Source organism: Ciconia boyciana, chromosome 9, assembly GCF_034638445.1.
Source record: "Ciconia boyciana chromosome 9, ASM3463844v1, whole genome shotgun sequence".
Taxonomy (NCBI): domain Eukaryota; kingdom Metazoa; phylum Chordata; class Aves; order Ciconiiformes; family Ciconiidae; genus Ciconia; species Ciconia boyciana.
The window spans coordinates 3,453,701-3,475,292 of record NC_132942.1 but is presented as its reverse complement, the minus strand read 5'-3'; the positions used below and the strand labels follow the sequence as shown (position 1 = coordinate 3,475,292).

The 21,592-nt window shown below is 47.7% G+C and overlaps 1 protein-coding gene across 8 annotated transcripts in view; it reads right to left on the bottom strand.

The window, feature by feature from the left end:
- TCF7 (transcription factor 7) overlaps positions 1–21,369 on the bottom strand; it is a 75,877-nt gene extending 54,508 nt beyond the window's left edge. For 5 of the 8 annotated variants that reach the window (XM_072872670.1, XM_072872673.1, XM_072872674.1 and 2 more), the window contains exons 1-3: positions 20,849–21,369; positions 20,685–20,751; positions 20,153–20,262 (exon numbers count right to left, since the gene is read on the bottom strand). In XM_072872670.1, the coding sequence (XP_072728771.1) occupies positions 20,153–20,262; positions 20,685–20,751; positions 20,849–21,046 (375 nt within the window). In that variant the 5' untranslated portion in view covers positions 21,047–21,369. The remainder of the gene's footprint in view (positions 1–20,152; positions 20,263–20,684; positions 20,752–20,848) is intronic. The other 3 variants (XM_072872672.1, XM_072872677.1, XM_072872675.1) reach the window with 1 other exon arrangement.
- Positions 21,370–21,592: the final 223 nt, after the last annotated feature.

Genomic DNA, 21,592 nt, shown 5'->3' with positions numbered 1-21,592 from the left:
TGCTGTCGGCTGATGATGTGCAGGCAGTGGGAGGGCTGCCACTCTCAGCTCCCAGCAAAGAGGTGAAGGAGGTGCTCCGGCAGCGCATCCCCCCCTGCTTTCAGACCAGCCTGGTCCTCTCCACCCCCGGCAGGAAGCGTGGCACATCTGCACCCCACCATGCACCCCATGGCGAAGGCACCTTGCCTTCCGGTACGGTGCTAGAGGCGTGCAGGCTTCACACGAGATGCACCCGGCAGCTCTGGGGCAGCTGGCAACGGGGCAGCCCAGCCACCCCAACACTGCTGCCGAAAACTGGGGCCATGGCTGCGTGCCAGAGGCTCTGCTCTGCTGCCAGCTCCCGCACACAAAATATCCCATCCGGCAAACAAGCCCGGCAGCTCCACTAGCTACCAGCAGCTACAGCTCACTGGCTCTTTTTAGGCCAGCTATAAAGCTGGTAAACACTTGGACTCGTCTGACAAAACATTTGAGCAGGAGGAAATGGGGTGTGTGCAGAAATACTCCATTACATATTGTAATGGCAGACATTAATTCAATGTTAATAACACTTTGCACTTTTCAATCACATATTCTAAAACCCTTTAGATAGGTGGGGAAGCATTTGGCTGATGATTACTGGGCAGAGCCCAAAGGTGTATTCTTCCCTTAGGCACAAGGAGATGAAGTGACTTGTCAGAGTGGCAGAGCTGGGAAGAGAATCTACATCTACCCATTTCCAGACGTACATTCCCATCTAGTTGCCAGAAAGAGGAGTTAATTTAAATATTACCGTTTGCTGACCTACTTACAACGCTACCATCACAACTTGGAAGCCGTGATCAAGTATATTCCCCTCTATACTTGGGCTTTTTTAGGATAACACTATCTTTGAAGTACGCCTTTCAGCTGCATTAAACAGATGGATCATTATTATTTGCTCCACTTTCTTAACGAGTCCCTGTTTGCTGCGATTCAACCGCTGCAGACTTTGGATAGACTAGCTCAGCCTCGCAACCCTGAAAAACACCTTCGCAGTGCAGCGATCGCTCGCTGTTATTATCACCCTATGGCCATCGTCACACCTTGCCCAGGGAGCTGGTGGTACCTACAGACACAGCGCCTGCGCAGAAAGAGCAGAAAGTTTGCGACCGTGCCCGTACCTGCTCCTGTTTGTCCTCTTCCCCTCGGTTTTCTTTCTAAACAACCTTCTCCTTCCTCAGCCAGCCCATTTTCGGTACTTAGTGGGCCACTTTGTCACCTTTTTATTGTCAGCCTTTCTCCCCTTCACCAAAACCCCAAACCCTTTCCTGCTTGCAGAGAGAACTACAGGCACAACCGAACATCAACAACCACAGCATGCAACATGAAAGACCAATTCAAAATACACGCCGTCTCCTTCCCGGCGGCCGGCGTCACCCATCACGGCCCTCCTCCTGCGGTTTCTCGGGTCCCGATCCCCCGCAGCCCATCAGGCATCCCGGTGCCAGGCTGGGCAAAACCCCACCGGAGGTTTAAGCCGCTGCACTAGATTAAAAAGCTGATAGTGAAAATTTGAAGCAAGAGGACAGAGGAAATGGTCAGCGTTGTGCCCAGTTTCAAGGGCTGACCAGTCTTTCCTAAGTAGGTCGCGTCACGCGGAGGGGAAATCTCTGTTGTCTGAGCCGGCTGTCGCGCGGGCTGAGCCGTCCCAAAGGGCCTCCCCGGGTACGGTCACCCCGACCACGCTCTGCTCGCCCCACACGCTGCCTGGAAAGCCAACCCGTGGAGCCACGGCGTACGGACGTGGAAGAGCAAAATCCCCATTAGAATCACACCCGCTCCCCCCAGGCGACTCCAGCCCGACACAAACGCCATCCCCAAAACTCTGTGTTTCTCTCCCCGCGCTTGCCTGGGTGGCCAGGAGCCGTTAGACGTCCTCAGCCTCGCCATAACCTCACTCTATACAAACTGTTTACAGACATTTTATCGAGGTGCACCAGGTGTGGATGCGGTTACCGACTTTGAGACTGTTTACCTCATCCTCCTTTCTGCATCACATTGTCACAGACTGTATATAAAAATCAGATAACAATGGTACTTCGGTCACAGCCAGCTCAGCCTCTGCACACTCGACGCACACATGCACTTGGAGGACGCAGTGCGCATACAATCCTCGCAGCAAACCACACATGAGCTGGTGCAATCAAGTATCTGCCTTATCTCACTTTTTGCTGAAGTAAATTACACTGAAATTTTTTTTTTTTTTTTACCCTTTTCAAAGCTAATACACAAATGACAGGATGTTGTTGAAGGAAAATATGAGCTTTCATAAGCTATTATTATTAGCACATGCGCACCTCTCCGCTGCTTTGATCTTACTGTAGGTTCGTGTTTATTCCTCCTGACTCTGTACTGGCTGAACTCAAACCCGATGTCTGCTCCGATAGAGATCACGAACAATTAAAGTTGGATTTGTTAGCCACAACATCGCGGAGCCAGAGCTATGGGATAATTACAAGGGTGACATTCGGCTGAATACACTATATATAGTTTTCCCAAAGTCTCTTGGCTGTGACGAGGTGTTCGCTGTAAAACGGAAGGGTGGTAATGTGTACTGAATAAGCGCTCTTTGATATTTCGCATGTAAGATAGAGCATGTTCAAGTTTTGTTTGCAGCGGAACTGTGCTTCTTCCATTGTTTTCCGAGCAGAAAAAAAACCAACAATGTTCAAAAAAGCTATTACAGGCTGCCTTAAAAATGGCGTCAGGGATTCACAGCCATCTCAGCCGGTTTCAGTGATCAAAATAAGTTTATACATATTATTATATATGGGTTTTTTAACACTTCTGCTGGCAGCACAGGGTCAACCCTGCTGCAGAAAAGTAATTCCCAGGCTGTTTCTGCTTCGGTCATCAAGGGAGTTGTTTGCCGACTGCCAATCAATTACAGGTCCACAACCTCAGTGAGGGCAGGGGAGTTGTACACAACACTCAGGGCATGATTTGGTGGTGATGCACAGAAAGAAAAAACTAACTTGGCTCTTAGTCCCTGGACTAAACGCGCAAGGCCAGCAACGAGAAACAAGCAAGTGGCTGTTCAGTGAGCAAATACGACTCTATTATAAATTAATTCCTGGAGACTTCAGTACCCGGCAGGATTCATATGTGCTTGGTGCTGTACAGGCTTATGGGACCAGAGCCCTTCAGCTGTAAAGCCAGCCAAATACAACCCTTTTTACCAAGGTAAATGGAGGGAATGAGTTGAAGAGAATAAAGTAACAGGAATGGGATAGGTGATTCTATCAACTGGCTTCATGTACAATTAGACATCAGAACAATTTTAGACAGCCTGTGTTCAAAGCCCAGCCACGCTCTAATACATCAACAGGCCACAAAAGGCAGCATGCGGGGATGGAACGCTGCAGCAGTGGGAGACCCACGTCTGGAGGGGGGACTCGTCCGTCCGTCCGTCCCTGCATCTACTGTTGCTACAGCCGTGTGCCCCAGCTCCCCCTCCTTTGTCCCCACAGGGCAAAGGGACATGCATTAAAAATACCCCTGCAAAATGGGGGGGGGTGTATTTTTAAAACCCTGCTCAGCTCATTGACCTCAGAAGTGCCCCGCCAGTGTCTGCAGCCCCAGCCACATTGGTGGCACGTGAGGGCTCGGGCTTGTGCAGAGTGATGCCACCGAAGTCTCAGTGAATGCCACCAAGTTCGGAGGTGACACACAAGGTGGCAGGCGGCTTACAGCGTTGGCACAGGTCCGCTGCAAAACCAGATGCTATTTGTATTGAAGGGCGATGGGAGGCTGTGCAACAGTAGCATCAGGAGGATGGAAAGAGCTATGTGAAAAATACATCAGGGAAAAAAAGATGTTCTTGATGAATGTTTTTGATGAATGTGAAAATTCTGACCTGCTGAAAAATGTTACCTATTCAACAAAAGGAGTGAAAAAACTGAGCACAGGCAGTTTTTGAAAAATACCAAAGACAAGAAGTTTGCAGAACTCTGAAAATTCCCCGTCAGCCCTAATGACTGTGGAAAGGGAACTGGGAATGGCAGCAATCACAGGAGACAGCGGCTGCCAGCGCTGCTGAGTGATATTTACATCAATGTCCTGCCAACAATACCATTACTGGATTATCAGGGCGGATTAAGCCTTTAGCCAATTACCCCGACTGGTAAATTGTAGATTGTCTAGACTTTTTCATGTTCAACAATATGCATGAAGTTTCTCTTTATCGCTACAGCATCACACGATGCTCCTGTGGGATGTAATCCTGCGCTTCCCCGGGAGGTTCAGGTGAGCCGTGCCTGCAGCTCTGGGTTGACTTAGTGTGGCCCTGTGCACAGACAGATTTATTTCAGACAGGATTCTCATAAATTCAGAACGACTTCCAAATTTCTTGACTAGGAGATCAAAGAGGCAAGCATTTGCTTCATGCCATCTGTGGAGCTGCTCAACAGGGCAATGCAGTCTGGGGAGGGGGGAGGAGAAGGGAAAAAAGAAAGTCTTGGAGATTATACCCTCAAAAACAAGCTCAAATGCCACCCTCACATTAAAAAGCACTGGTTGGCAGTAACAATTAATTTCTTAACTGAAACCCGCCCAACTGTGTCCAAGTGTTTTAATTTGCCTATTGCTACAATATGCAAGGGAGCTGGCAGTAATGGATTTGCAATTAAAACTAAAACTGGCAAAGAAATCGCAAAGCTGGCAAAAGAGCTAATCTGCAAGCCATGATCACAAGATTACAAAGTGTTTATGCACATGCTAATTACCCGAGTACATAGCTGAGAATGACTTGTAGGAGAGAATACTGGGTTTGCGTGATCTAAATCCCTGGATCCGCATGGCCAGCCCAGCCGGCACCCTACCTACTTCCCACAGCTCCCGTGAGCTGGGGAACGCAGGGGGAATCGCCGCGGTCCCTGCGTGGATGCAGGGAGAGGGACAAGGGACAGGCAGGCAGGGTCCCCCCGGTGCCATCCCGCATCGCAGCCGGGGAAGGACGGCAATTGCTTCTCGAGCAGGTCAACACCAGTGGTCACTGGGAGCTGCGTCCTCGATGGGAATATGGACCCATCGGTGTGAAATGGAAATCACCCTGAATAAACTAGCACCCAGTTATTCACCCTATTTGCTTTCATCCTGCTATCTCTTGGCTCTAAAAATAGTTATTCCAGCAGATCCCTGGAAATCGGTGGGTTGCACAGCACATGGCCCTGCGCTGCAGCCACCGAGGAGAAACATGCACCAACTGCCAGGAGCACGAAACCTTTACAAATTACCTGCAAAGGACACGATGGGAAGGGAAAAGGACTTAAAAGTGATCAAACATCCGTGCAAATAGCTCATAACAGAAAGTGACAGTGGTCAGGAGCACCATGAAAAGCAATTTTGAACCACAGGAGAGAATTTCAAGGAGAAAACAGAGTGGAAGAGTAGTCCCAGAATAGAAGGCTGCTGGGAAAACTGAGATTCTTTAATATATAGGATTAAGGATTGCCAGTATCCTCAGGGAGGAAATGCAAATGGGGTTCAGACCATTTTTGCCATAAAAATTAGGAAGGAGAAAGAATAGACTTTGAAGTTCAACATGTTGTAAATGAAAGCAACCAGTGAAGGAGACACAAAGAGAAAGCAAGCCCTGGACGCCTAGAATTATGTCTTAAACACTTCGTACTGAAAGACAGAACCTGAGGTGATGAGGAGACTTCCCTTCATGCCATGCACAGATCCCAGAAAATCTCTAGATTAGAAACTGCCTGAGAAAAAAGTATTGCACAACAAAGGTAGGATGGAGTACAGCATTCAAATGGGATTCTTTGTGCCTTATTCAGCCGGCTCGGGATGATGAGGCTGCGAGGAGCACATCAATGAAGACCTGCTGCATATGCCAGGCTGACATATGGGATGCGTAGAGCCAAGAAAGGATATCTGGACGGTGCTCTTTGCTCTATGAAATGGTGGCTGGAGTTGGTGCGGAAGGAGGTGACAGCTAACGGACATCTACAGAGATGTCAGAAATCCAACAGGCACCTCTACAGAGATTTGCAGGCTCTGCAATTTGATTTGCTGCGTTGATGGGGGCTGATCATTCCCGACACTCTCATGAAAGCCAGACGGTTAGTCCAGGCTGCACGGAGGTGGTGAAGGACCAGAAGGACATTGTAAGGACGCACAGCAATAGTCATTGCTGGGTCTGGCAGAGGGATGGATGGTCTTTTTGGTGACTTCTTGAAGGCATCAACGGCCTTGCTCGATTCTGGTTGCTGGCTGAGATGGGCAATTTGTATTTGGGTGATGGTCATTCCAACCTGTGTATTCGGGTAAGGCAATTACAGAGCGAGTTCAACCCATCGTTACTGGTGGCCGTGGAATGCCATGTGTCAGGAAATGGCACCCGACCATCACCGATGCAGATAAGCATTATGGAGTTAATTAGCGCTACGGAAAGGGTGGTTCAAGGGAGAAGTGCTTCAAAACTTGGCTTGAAGATTAATTTATCCACCCCTACCTGTAATGCACTGTCAAGCAGTTAATGGTACGTCCAGCTGTTGGGGTAACTGAGTGAAATTCAGGAGTCCATGGCATACGGGAGATGATACACCATGATAAAGAGGAGATGATATAATGTTAGGTCCTTCAGACTATGAACTCTATGACTCTACAGCTGTTCCTCGCTCCAAGTGAGATGTGTGGACTGTCAGAGTTTAAAGAATATAACACAACCACTAAGTCTTTTGTTGTTTGGTTTTTTTTTTTTAAATACATTTGGGAGAAGTTTTTCCTAACATCCAGAGATTCGGTTGGCTTCTGTGTACTTGGTAGCCAGCATCTAAGCCAAGCTCTGCTGCTTGGGTCTGCCATTCTGCCTTTCGCAAGGAAAGCCCCAGATACAACTGTTGCCTATTTAAAGTCATCTACAAACCAGTTTAATAAAAGCTGACTGCATCTGCTTCCATGTTATTAGTTCTGCCCCAAAACTCTGTTCCTGGCAACACAATGTTCCATGCTAATGAGCCAAATCTTCCCCTCCCATGGCAGTACTCCTAAACCTCCACACCATTCAGCTCACAAAGTTACCACCCTGTTTTTCCCTCGGGGGAGGGAAGGATTGCAGCTGCAGAGGGGGTTCTTCAAATAATATGAAGGCCAAAGATCTGTGGGAAAATCTGCTCTCAGACAAATAGCACTTGGGGGCATCTGCAGAGAGAACCAGCCCCTCTTTACTTCTGTCTGGGTCCCACGTCCTTCTGGCAGCAGTTTTTTTATGAACCAGGCTGCCATTAATCCCCTGCCAGTTCCTACACCCTACCATCCTCTGTGGGTAGACAGCACAGAGTGGGAGATAATGCTGCAGGGAAGTGGTATTTACTTCAGCTGGATTTTGCGGCTTCATGGGAGAGTTTCTACTTGGGGCAGTTATTTCTCACCCGCTTCTGCTGCAAGAAGGAGGGATTTGGTATAGATTAGGATGACTCCTCAGCTCCTTTTCCAGTGAATTTTCACCGGTTCTTGCCACTTTTCTCCCTGCAGCACCAAGCACGAGATAAAGAGCGAGTCGAGGTTATCGCGCAGTAGCGATGCTGCTCAGATTAAAGAGAAATCAGATAACTCTTATTACCTAACTGAAACTCGCTGCCTGACTTTTATAGAGAAATGATAACATCTGAGAGCTGGAGGACTCTGCTGCCCTGGCAGACACCCCACGGCACCCCGGCTGAGCTGGGGGGGCTGCGCCCCGGCTCTCCCGCCCAGCTGCCCCTGTGCCTGGGATGCAGAGATGCCTGGGATGCAGAGATGCCCGGGGTGCAGAGATGCCCGGGGCACGAGGCAGAGCCCCAGCCACCGCGAACACGTGTGGTTTTGGCCTCCGTGCGCTCACACCTGGAGCCTCCAGTAAGGAAAATTTAGGCTTAGAAGTTGACACAGGCACGATTGATGGCTTTAATATTTTACAAATGGATGCGCTAGCAAAACGTCTGTCTACCCCATCACGCCTCGTTTCCTCGTGTTTCTAAAAGTTGGACTGAACTCATCTGACTGCCTCCTCTAATACTTTCTGTTATAAACCTTTCTGCACCACATGCGACAGCAGCATCTTCCCTGGAAAAGATTTCATTCGCTTCTGACTTTGCCTCAAGCCATTAACTGACAAACTGGCAGCTAACTACTGCTAACAAATGATTTCCTGGAGATTACTGTTTAAGTAAAAAAGGTTCCAAGATAAATAGACTCATTCTTCATGACAAGGAATTTGAATTATGCATCCAGGGGTTTGGTATGCGTGTCCAAAAACTATGCCATGCAATCCTGGAGGTTGTTCTCATCAGCATATTACAAGCGGGTAAATAAGAAATGACATTTTGTCCTCGGTTTCATAGCACGGATTTGTGTGGCATGTGTATTTGAGACAACGTGTTGGCCCATCCAGTCATCGTTCCCATCCAATTAATGCCACTCTGTGAAATTACCATTTAGGCTGAAAAAGCAATTTGTTTTTAAAGCAAGCAAAGATGCCAATCACCTTGAAGGAGTTGTGGTTTTAGGGCCACCTGTAACTTGCTAAAAGATTATGAAATTGCAATTTGTTTAATATCTTGAAGTAAATGGTCCAATAAGCAGCACAGCTTACTTTTTTTGGCTAGTCCTTCTCTGATCATTTCTGAAACATCCCCTCTCGCAGCAGCCGGTGTTGGATTTTATGGGTTTTTTCTGTATCAACGTGGCTTTCCCTGCAGTGCTCTCCAAACGTCGCTTACGCATGAAACGATAAAGCTTCAAAACCCTCCTGGGGGAAACTGAGTCAAGGAAAAACAAGCTCCTGGGGGACTGGGAGCAGAAGCTGGGATAAAACCACGCTTCCTCCGCCGCAGCCCTGCACGGCAGTTACAAGACTATCCGGTTCCTCTGCTATAAAACTTGGTAACGTGCCTCACTTCTTACCTGATTTTGAGAACATCCTGTGTTAACACATAAACAACTGGTGTTACTAATGTCTGTTTATTTGGCTATTTACATGCGTCTGACACGGCACCTGGTGCTCTCTGGTAAGAGGATCGGTCGGCTCCGTATCAAACGAACTCCCAGGGCGCAGGCAGGAGAGAGGCAGCTCCCACCCACGGCAAACAGCAACGCACCCGCCCGGGAGTCAGGCATTTACCGTGGCACTGGTTTTCGACGAAAATTTGGATGAAGAGTGATGCTTTTGGATAGCGGAGCTGATCTTTCAGGGATTCACTGCTGCCTGCCTCATCCCTCAGTATGCATTTATATGCAGATCCACGTACTAGATCAGTACAAATAGTATATTATAATTTTAAAACATTTTATTTTGCAAATTTTAAATATATGCATGTAGTTAGATACTACTTCCAGTAAATGCCAATAACCAAGCAACTGGCACTGACATATCAGGTAATTTTCTGTCCTCTTGAGGGAAGAAATTAAATTTTCTCTACAACAACGTGCGTTCAAATGCTGTCAGAAGTCCCAGCCAGCACACATTTAGTGTTTTTACCTGAATTCTGCTCCTAGCAGGAAAAGCACAGAGTTCACCAGAATAGTAAAAAACTTACATTACCAGATATAACCCTGGTTTCAGCCATCACATTAATTATGGAAAACACAAAAGGACTTAGGCATGATGTTAACTTCAAGCCAGAAGTGTTCAAAAACTTTTTGGCTTCTTCTAAACATCAGTATCTGTTGCATTATACAGAGCATGTATGCCAACATGAGCCAACATTTCTTAGCATTTAGTGGGAAATATATCCATAAATTACTGCTGACTGTGTTTAGAAATTAATGCATTTACTCTACGAGGTTTATATAAAATTATTGGCTTGTCAAGGTGTTCCCACGTCCCCCTGTCCAGCTGCTTTAGGGAGCTAAATCAGCAACAGCAAACACATTTCTGTGATGTCATTTTACAGCATTTGATTCTTCAAAGCTGCTAACAGCCTGCAAGAATTCAACTGATCGATCCAAAAACTTGAGAGCCTGTTTCCATGGGAAAAGGACCCCAGAGCTGGACAAGGGACAAGAGCTGCCCTTAAGTTAAAACAACCTGGAGAATGACTGTAAGTCTCGGGAGTGAATCACTCTGAGTTGCATCGCTTGAAGAGTTTGTGTCCTGCCCCATTACAACCACAGCTACATCTGATTTGAATGAAACTTCAGACTTAATGATTTTCATGCCAGCTATTTAAGCAGCAATATCATTTTCTTCAACACCCTATTATTTCATTCGCTATCTCCAAAGATTTTGCTCCAATTCCAAAAGCAAACTTATTTTGAGGAAATAGACTGTTTCCAACTGGCTTTGGAGGGGCCACACACTTAAAACCCTGGACAGACTTAAACCACAACCTTCAGACATCCTCGTGTTTGAGGGTGTACGTCTCCAGCATCCCCATCTCTACTTACAGAAGAAAAATGCAAACAAGAGATCAGCACTGAAGATTCAAACGTTCTGCAGAAAACTATCCCTATAGTAATGATTTCAAACAAATAACAAGCTAAAACCAAAACACAACGGCAATAAAATAAAATCTGATGAGCTCTTCAAAAAGATCTCCAGTGATATCAATTGGCAGGACTCTGTTGCCTATCCCAGAGCTATGGCAGTTTATCCCAGCCAGGGCTTTGCTGCAAACACACCAAAGCCAGGAGGCTGCATCCTTTCATATTTCAAAACAAAAGCCAAGTTCTGATTGCTGGGACAAGGAAGAAATTTTTTGTTGTGGATACATTACTGTATAATTATTGCAGATTTCATTTACTTTCTTTTGAATACTACAGCAGATACAAAGGCCGGGTAGATGTGGCAGCTCCTCATGTTATCATCTAATGCTCTAGCTTTACATTTTGACAGTTAGCCCTCCAAAACATCAGGGATGTGTGTGTCGACTGAAGGAAAAAGAAAATCTTTCCATTGATAGGAGACAGGGAAATACAACTGATACTGTCAACTGCTGTCAAACTGATAGCAAGGAAAGAGTTTTATGTAAAATTGAAAAAAAAAAAAAAAAATCATTTACCCATTTTCCCAGTAAAATCAGGGTTAGAAACATGGCAATAAGATCAGAAAGGAACACCCCGGGTAAGAGACTATTCATGGGACTAGAACGTGGAAAATTCCATAAAGCACAAATGTTGCTAAGAATATTCAAAAGTCAAAGCTTTCTGTGGGTGTGCATGCATAGAGATGTCAACACAACTATTTCATGATCACCGAAATTGCTACTAGCCTGCATCCTCTCTGAATGGCTATTTTTAGGACCCAGCCTTTCATGTGGTATAATGATGTGGATTTTACAAGAGCATTTATAATGTGTTTCATATGGTGTACAGTCCTGGAGAAATTGCTTTGTATCAGAGAAAGTTAAACAAAAAGGTTTGGGTGGGTTTTTTTTTTAATTTTATTTCTTATTTTATATTACTGCTTCTGTTTTGGATTTAGGGTTAATATGTATATTTTAATTTATCCTGTGTGACAGCACTGGCTGTCCCAAAGGAATCGCACAGCACGATGCGATCCCGCAAAATATCACCTGTATTTCTGAATCTGCACGTCCCTTTGGATGGTCGCATTTCAAAGCTGGCAATGCCACACTCTGTAAGTTATAGCAGGAAGCCAAAGCTCAAAGGCCAAAGTTTGACCTCGGGTATGCTGGTGTCAGGGGTTGTGCACTGTCTCCCACGTTAGAATCGGCCTTTCTTCTTTTAGGGCAAAGTCATACAAAGCGAGGTTTGTAGAAGATGACGACTCCTCCTCGCTATCTCCGCTCCCGCGCCAGTAATTCCAGGGCAGCGGCATGTAACGAGCACCAACTCATCAGCCTCTCCATGCTAAGAACAACAAATTTTCATGTGGTAGATCTTACGATGGTTTATTTCCTAAACATGAAAGCAATCTCCGCAGCGCCATCTCCTCAGTGTTAGAATAAAAATTCCACATTTCTGATCCTTTCTGGGCATTTTGCTGGGAAGAGCATCTCCCCAGCAGTTCTGCCACAAGTGTGTTTATAATTGTATCCCCCTCGTGCTGAGTCAAGCATACTTTATGATCTTGGGCTTTCACATTTTGCTTTTGTGTAAGTCCCATCAGAGGAGAACCTCTGTTTATGCTCATGTATGCTATTCCTCAGAGCAAACCACAGCAGAAAACAAATTCAACATATAGCATACAAGTTGAATCACTTAAAAAAAAAAAAAAGTCTTTTTTTGGTCAATCCATGATTACTGCATAGCTCTTCAAGGCAGACGTGTACTTTGTATATTTTAGTTCCAGAATCTCAATGGAACAAAGGAGATACTGTTGAGACGTTTTTTTGCCTATCATTTAATCAAATGTAAAGTTGTTATAACCGGAGGGGAAAAGTGCTCTAGATTCTAGTATCCAGCTTTACTTTGGTTTCGAAAACTTACCACAGCATTGTTGAGTTTATTGTTTTGTTTAACAAAATACTAATTTTGGGACCCCGTGAAACACAATGAACCAGATTCTTTTCATTGCAGCTGAGCTGTGTTTAGCACAGAAGTGGCGGATGGGAGAGGAGCGGTGGTTTAAAGCCGCTTGGGTGACCTCCTGCCCAGCACCTCCAGCCAGCGGGATGCTCTGGATGGGTACCACTAGTTCTGCCAGGTTTTGCTAACGCTCCTCAACCTCAGTATTGACTAAATGTTCCACTTTCTCCGTGAAACGGCTTCACAGAGGCAGCGGTGGTGGAATAGTTCTTCGTAACTTTGGGAAGGGTCATAAATTATAAAGACTCAAAGGCAAAAATCAGAGAAAAGGGCCACAGGACAGAGCAGTGAGAAGCTGCTCCGTAGGGAGGTGAAGGTGAGAGCTCTCTGTCCAAGATCATTGGGAGGTGACCAAGAAAAAGATCCTGCCGTAATCAAGGCTCAGAGGCGCGTGATGTTGCAATCACTTCCTTTAAGAAATGCAGTAGGTGGGTTTGTGAGCCAGCAGCATGTGCTGAACTGGCAGTCCCAAGGCAAGAACGAAGACCTCGGCTGACATTGGCAGAGTGCTTGGTACAGACTTGGTAGGTTCCCAGGACATCTCATCATTCAGGCCATGAAACACTCACCCTGCCTGGGGGCTGGACAGAGCCGTGCCCTCCTGGACAGACCGCTGGACAAACCAGCAGACAGAACAGGCGTTCGGTCTTTACTGATTCAGCTGGATTAAAACTGGAAACTAGGAAACTAACAGCTCTGTATCCTGTTACCAACCCTCTGAGTCACCCATCCTCCTACCGAACCTTTGTTTCATCCTCCAGACATAGAGACTAATGAGCAAGTATCATGTTATAGCCTATTTTTTAAAGAGAGATTTGGAAGAATAGCACATGAAAGAGCCTGTGGGGGGGACTTACACGTCCCAGCTTGGCACCAGCCTGGGATTTGGTCAGGCTGAGAAGTTTTCCCTGCCGCAGTGGCTCTGCAAAGAGTTCAGGAAGCAACTTGTACCTACTCTCCTATTTCTGTGCCCTCCACCCACCATTGGTAAATGATGAGGTAAGAGCATATATACATCAGGCTGGGAGAGATGCTGACATAAGCCATCTCCTGGCACCAAGAGCAGCGAGCTGGAGCGGCAAAGGCATGGGAAACTGAAGAAAAGCAGCAGCAAATGAAAGGAGAGGTGTTGCGTGATGGCTGCGGACAGCCCAAAGCCTCAGAGGGGTGGGATGGAGAAAAGCTCCTGCAGTGGCAATGCCCTCTCCAAGAGGACAGTGCTGGAGATGTCTGGCATCTAGTCCCTCTTCAAATCAATGCAACAGACAGGAGAAGACAATCCTTGAGGATTTCTTGAGGAATTTGTGACTCACATGTGGTGCAGGAGATTTTAGTAACTGAACAGCAGCACGTGCTCGACTGTTGTTCACCCAAACCTACCCTGTCCAGCACAGCCTCCCCGTGAGCATACACGATGCTCACAGATGCACGACTCCCTTCCTTCACCTCCTCTTCGGTGAATTAGCGAGGGGGCTCAAAGGCCAAGCCATACAAAAGAAGACTAAATTCGGTCTTGCTGAATATCACTCATGGCCAAAGGGCAGACAAAGAACTGCGGGTATGAAATTAATGGCAAGCTGTAGATGTTTCCTCAAAACTGTTGATGTTTCTCAGCACTTGACTGTGCTCTACCAATAACCATCATGTCATGTACACACAGACACACGCAGTCCGGACCAGACTGCAATCTTAGGCGTGCAGCTCACACCACCCGTATCCTGAAAACCTGCTTCACTTGCAGATCATGCTTACAGATAGATTCAGCCTGAGATTAGGACCTGGCCCTTCACAGATGATCTATGAGAGCAGTCAAGAGAGTCATCCCTACGGAGTCGGCAATGCCTGTTTAGTCACAGGAACACATGCGTGGTTGAATGGGTACCTCGGAACAGCAAAATGCCAGCACACCTGACTGTACGGATTTGTCAGAGTTTCCACCCGAACGCAGGAATTTAATGGTGCCTGTAGACTTATGGCAGGAGACGACTGCAAGCTGCGAGGCGACATGCAAGTGCATTGCCGAGCTCCTCACCGCCCTCCCACCGCTCCCCCCTTCTCTCGGTTAAAGCTTTGGATACCAGACCAGCTCTGTTCTTTCATCTTGGACACGCCGTGTGCTGTTCACCCCCAAATCACTTTGTTCTTCACAGTTAAAATATCAAAAATATTAGTCATTAACATGGATGAGCTTTGGGAGCTTGGGTTGACGTTAGATTTCGCTTTTCTCTCCAAATTCTCAACCGGTTGAGCTAATAACATTTCACAAACAGCAACAGTTGGAAGCTTGCAGGAACGGTGCCTTTACCATACATAATCTCATAGCAGCACCCCACCGACAAAACATCCCATGCCTGGGAAGCCAGTTCCAGGGTAGGAACGAAGAAATCCTAGTGGGAGAGCAGATACTGTCTAACTGTCTGAATCACGTGCACACTTATTCACATGTATGGGTTTACATAAAACTTGCTTTTGTTTCCCTGTGACATTTTTCTCTTTTTTTCATTCCAAACAATTTTAAAAACAAGGTTATATTAGACCACACACAGGCAGTGCTGTATCATGTCACTGCTTCTTAAGCAGAACTCTCTAATTTATTTCAAAGGGAAGTTCTGCTTCAAAATTGAGGGTGTGATATGAACTCAGAAATTAACACAAGAATTTTCCTTGGGGGGGAACCAAGGCTGAATCAGACATGCAATAAATGACCTCGGAAGCCCTGCGCCTTGGTACATCCACCTATCCAACATTATGCTTTAATATAAAAAATTATTTTCACCATTATCCTATTTCAAGCTAGGTAGAAGAGCTGGAAGAAGTGGATTCGCTCTGGTTGGGAGGGAACAAATTACTCCTCTGTCTGTCTGCCAGGACGTCCATCAACAGCCACCGCACTCCTAACACTTTCTGCCAGGAATATAACAATTTATGGGGACAGAGTACTGCCCCGGCGAGGTCCCGTAGCGCAAGCCCTGCTGCCAGGGAACCTGGCTGGGAAGCTGCCGGCGACGTTGCTCTCCCGCAGCAGCAGGCACTGCTGGTAACGCACGGAGCTACTGTTCGCTTGCAGCTGCCCTCCCTCCATGCACAACATCTGGAGAAGGATGCAGCAGCGACAAATCCCCATCACAAGGCGACTCCGGGGAGTTTTCCCACTGGTTTCAACAGGATCAGAACTCGACACAGGAAAAAACAATACTAAACTATTGCCCTGACAGCGCAAGCTAGGACAGAAAGACTTCTACACAGAAGCAGCTGAGCTGCAGATTTCCTTCCGCCAACTGCTGCGGGGGCATCGGCCTCCTCCCGCAAAGGGACGGAGCAGCCTTGGGGGAAGGGGGCTGCAGCAGAAGTAGCCGTGTCCCAGGGCTCAGCTGCTGCTGCTCGAGCTTCTGTCCGGTGCAGGGCGGCAGGAGACTTTCAGCTCTGCGCTTTTTGACCTCATGATAGACATTTGGGACCTGTGGCCCCAGGCCAGAAGTAACTGCACTTTCATCTTGCCCTGCCCAAGGGGATATTTCAAACCCACTCAACGGGACCCAAGCTCAAGGAGCCCGGCGGACCACAGGGAGCAGGCTCGGAACATCGGCATTATTTCCTAGGCCTGCCATCTCATTTGGGGACTTTAGATGTGCAGAGCTTGGGAAGGCACCACCACCCTTCTGCTCCTACGTGAGCTCTGGTTAGACAACTTAATAATTAAGACAATTAGGTAGTGTCTGTTTTCCAGAGAAATAGAGGCTCTTGGACCTCTGTTTCTCACACAGACAGAAAGTCCCGTGCCTCAGCTTATACATAAAGCATTTTAATTCTGCCTTCGCACACCTCACACGCTCACTACACACAACAGAGGTGCACAGAAGGTGTGAGGGGCTCCCCCGGGAGCTCTCCCATCGACGGGAGTGGGGAAGACCTTGTGCCCTACATACGGGACAGAACAGCTCATTCCCTTATTTTATAAACCTATTTACAAAAGGAACTTATAAGTGCTCCTTCTACCATTTAACTACCACATGGTACAAGATATAACAATGTTCAGAAAACCCCCTCGGGTCTAAACTCAATTATACAACTGTAGCAAGAAAAATATTTTAATCTGATCAAAGTGTTAACATGTTTGACCATGTCTGACCTCTAATGTTTGTAACCACCTAAAAGGCTGATGTTCTTACTAAGGATGTACCTTAATTTGATTTAAAGTCATTTGTACTATTTAAAAAAGGATATAGTTTTATGATTTTATATTTCATTTAGAAAAACAGTTCCTCAACTTGTTAGTATTCTTTGGAAGTTTCTTACAGATTTTTAACCTGCAAATCCTATATATGCCACTCTGGGAAAAGCTGGACTTTGCAAGAGTCGGGAGACTCAAAGCAGAGTCATGAACCACCACACATGTGACATCTGAGAGCCGGGTGAGAAACGGTTCTCCTGGTGCCTTGCAAAATTTCGAGATTTCAGATGCATGCACAGTCTGCGCCGAGATGCTCTTAATGCACTTGACCGAGAGTGTGCCCTCCCCAGCCCGGTCAGCCGACAGGGGTTCACAGCATGGTCCCAAAACACAGGACACCCGACCTCGGCCCGCTGCCTCGTCCCCAGCTCCAGAAGCACCTTCACCTGCACACCCTGACCACCCCCCAGTCCTCCTTTCTCTCTCTGATAGCTCTGCTGCCAGTCCAGGCTACTTGTGCATGCTCAAACCAGCATCACTCCATCTGAATTACCCTAAACTGGCATTTGCCACCTGCAGCAAAGGTGGCCCACTGAGCCGAACGCTCAGGATCTGCCTGCTGGGTGGCTCTTGCCACATCCTGCTGCTCGCCGGGGACATCAGCTGGGCTCGGCATTGCTGCTGATGTCAGGTACCCGGACATGTTCAGTGCATCACTCCGAAGCGACATCAGAGCATGTAAATAACACAAGTGGGTGTGTTTTGGTAAAAAGAGACAATTTTGGCTGGGGAGATGCGGGCAGTCTAGCAGGATGCTGGGGTGAGCAGTGTAACAGTTAGCGGGCTACAACCACCTTGAGGGAAACAAAGCAAAAGTGATGCTGCTGAGACAAGAAGAAAGGAAAGAGGAAGGCAGCACACCGGTAATGCCGGTAGCGACACACCCACCCAGGCAGGCGCTCCGGGCCGGCTCCAGCACCGCTCGCAGCACCCTGCCAGGGTTCGGAGGGAGCCCACAGGAAAAAAAAAAATGTGGTTTTACAGTGCGTCGCAGGGTGGGGGTTCAACCTGCAGCTTCGGTGCCGGCTGCCCTTCATCTTTCAGGGAGCTGTATTATATTTTTCAGTCAGTTAAATGTAAAGCCCTGACAGTTTGCCAAAGTACTCCTGGGTTAATTTTTTTAATTTTTATTTTTGAAGATTCTGAAATTAATCCTAGCTGCAAACAACCATTTCCAGGAAGCCCCATTAACCAAAAAACAATCTCCACTACCAAGTGCAGCATGACTGTGATACATAATCCCATTCACTCACACAACCCTCTTCCCCGACTCTACTTGCGCTAAAGTGTTAATTAAACACACTTTTATGGATGGTTAAGTATCTGCAATCTTCGGTCACAGATCTGACCTCCTCAATTATTGGAAGCAGCCACCAGATTATAGCCCGCACTTTATATAATATACACAGCAGCAATAAATCTGTATAAGAGCAATACGTAATTAACTATGATAACCTTTGCACAGTCAATATAAATACAAGAAAAAATTGCCCAGAAAGATATATCAAAATAGCTATTGTACCAAGTCAAAAACCCAAAAGACCAGCCTCTATCTGAGGAAGAAATCTTCCCATGTCTGTTAGGTAAGAGAGTTTTAGCTGAAAACATCAAATCAGCTTTTTAAGTCACAGAACATAAAACACCGCAGAATTCGAGCAGGCCTAAGTAAAGCTGGCTGAGGCAGTGGATGATTTCTGTGGCTCTCAAGGGGACAGGATCATTCCTTCTCTGCTACTCAGTTTTCTCCCCTTCGAGTTCTGCACAGTCTATTTACTCCTGTCTATTGCTCCAACAGTAGCCTCTTGGGTTTTTATTGCATTATCAAGGGGAAAGGCGATTCACAAACCACAATCTACTTTTTAGCTTAATTGCTAATAAATAGGCTACTGCATTTTGTTGCCCATCTAGTAAGGTTTTAAGATTAAAAGAAATATTCTACTACAGCAAATAGTTGCTGGGCTAACGTAACTCTGAATTTACCCAGATTCTATACCAGGGAGCAAACTAAATGCGTTTAAATAAGACAAATTTAATATCATCATTTAAAATGTATCAAGAAGAGAGCAACTTAATATTTTAGAGCGGCGAGGGGGATACCTGGTACCTGGAGGAAGGGACACGAGGTGTGAAGCAACAGAAGAAACGCTTATTTGGGTTACAACAATGTACCTTGGCCCTGCCTTGCAAACGCATCTTTTCTTGCTGTAAACTGAAGGAAGACTTCAAAATTTAGGGACAGATCCTCAATATCTGCAAACCAACTTCAGCAAAGTTATGACAACCTGCAGCTGGGGAAATCAGGTCCCCCAAGAAGGGCTGGGCTGGGGTACGGGCAGGCTCATGGAGGGACCCGTCTCCTCCTGGCGTGCAAGCCAGCAGGGTCGGGCGGAAGGACGTGGCAGTGATTCCAGTGAACAATATTTAACCGCACTTTAACCTGAGTTTCATACCCCACAATCCACCAATTTTTCATAAGGCCAGTTTAACATCCTACCCCTGTAGAGAACAAATGGCTGAAATTGAGGAGGGCATTATATATTCTTTTAAACCTTATCCCTTTACAGGTTAAAAACTAAAACTGAAATAAACCAAGTGACGTTCTGCTCTCATTTACCGACTGCAAATGCAGAATAATGTCTGAAATGAATGCAGCAATGCCGGCTCCCCAGGAGCGACATGAGCACCGACTTATCTGCTGCAATGTCGTGACATTATTTTCTGAAGTTCTGATAGAGATGGCGATGGGAAAAGACAGCTTTTGCAGAGAAGCCTTTAGTTTAATTATTTAGATTGCAAAACTTATAAACATTAGAATATACAGAATTACAAAGCTGATTTGACCAGAGGGGGGGGAAAAAACTTTACAGGAAGCAGATGGGAATAGTCCTCCAGCAGCATTAACCCTTTTTCTAAAAACCTCTATTGCCATCTTAGAAGCGCAAGACCCACTTTCTGGGCCATCATCCACAACAGAGCCCTAACCAAAGGCAGACCAAAACCTGGCCATCTTACAAGCAGATAACGTCGAACTAAAGTTAAGCTGCGGGACAAATCCCTGAACACAAACACCAGGAGCTGCTCATCTCCAAAGCCCGTGACCCAGAAAAAGGAAGGGGCATTCTTACATTAGATATTAGAGTTTGGTTGCTGGAAGAGTAAAGGCGAACCCAAAGGATGGGGAGATTGGAAGAGAAGCTCCTCCAGCAAATTCGGAGCGAAGCAGCCGCTGCTGCCGAGCATCTTTCCCCCTTCCCACTCCTTCTCCCTTCGGCTTGGACAGAACAGTGCCCGGGCATCTTAGAAACAGGGCTGCAATTTGTCAGGAAAAAAAGCACGTGTAGGTGCCTGCACGATACCTGCAATGTACTTCAGCAGTGAGAGAGGCCACAAAACTTCTCTGTAAGAGGAGGATGAACTCACCAGAGGTGACATAGATCCATTTGGCAGATAAGGGTCTGAGAGCATTAGGAAAGGGTAGCCAGAATACGCAGATCCTTTATACATCCCTGGGTCCTGATGCTTCATACCTGCTAAAATTAAAGTTCCGCATCAAGATTTGCCTTACGACAGGTGATTCCTCTGCCTGTCGGGGCCCCCCCCAGAGGTTACAGCACATTTCGGGAGCCTTTTCGCCCCACACTCCTCAGAGAGGGTGTTGGGGGGTGCCAGGGTCCCCCGGGGACGCGGGGGCCCGCAGGAGGTGCACTGGGAAGCCTCGCTGCTGACAGGAGCAGCTCTCTCCGGGGGGGGCTGTGGCGGCCGGGCCGGCATCCCTCACTCCCGGGGGTTGCAGGGCGGCAGGCCTGGGCACCGGGGCTTCAGCCACCCCGGGGATGGCGAGCGCCTGGCCGGCTCGGCTGGCCGGGGCGAGGCGGGGGAGGCCGGCGGGGACCGCGGATGGGGACACACACAGAGAGAGAGAGGGAGAGACGCGGGAGTCGCTGCGACTAACCATCATCCATGTGGTCGGGGAGCTTCTCCTGATAAACCCTCTGCGGATCCTGCACACGCCTGATGGCCTGCATGGGGAGGAGAGAGAGAGGCAGAGCGGGGGGTGGCGGGCGGGGGGCGCGGGGCCGGGGCCGGGGCGGGGGCGGCGCGGGCGGCCCGGCTCACCTCAGGGTCGGCGGCGGCGGCGGCCGGGCTGCCGCTGCCCTCCGACTCGTTCACCAGCGAGGACTTGAGGTCGGCCAGGTCGCGCTCCGTGAAGGCGTTCTCGGGGATCTTCTCCTCCTGCTCGCCCTCGTCCTTGAAGGCCAGCATCTCGTCGGTGGCCCCCAGGTCGTCCCCGCCGCCGCTGCCCAGCTGCGGCATTTTCCTCCCGCCGCTCCCTCCCGAGCCGCGCAGCAACTTTCCCGGCGAGTATTGTTCTCCGCCGCCCGGATCAAGCCCTTCGCAATTATTTCTTTTTTTCCTCCCTCAATTTTTTTTTTTTCCTCCTCTTGCGAAAAAAATTTGCTCCCTCTTGAAATCTTTCTTTTTAAAGTTGTTTGTTTTTTTTTTTTCCTCCTTTCCTTTTAAACTTTTAAACTTTTTCCTGGAATTTTGTTTCCCCTTTTCAAATTCCCTTTAAATCCTTTCTTTAAAAAAACCGACAACCAAAAAAGCGAATTATAATTGTTTTTCCTTCTTAAATCTTTTCCTTTCCCCCCCCCTCCCTCCCTCCCCCGGCGGCTCGCAGGGGGCTCGGCAGGCTGCGGGCGGGCGTCGCGGGATGCCGGGCTCCACAGGCCCCCCGTGCCGCCCCCACCCCCGAGCCCCGGAAAGTTTCCCTGGGAGCAGCGGGCGCGGCGGCGGGCAGAGGCACGGAGCGCCCGGTGCCTGTGTGCGAGCGCGGCGGCGCGGCGGCCAAGGGCTGCC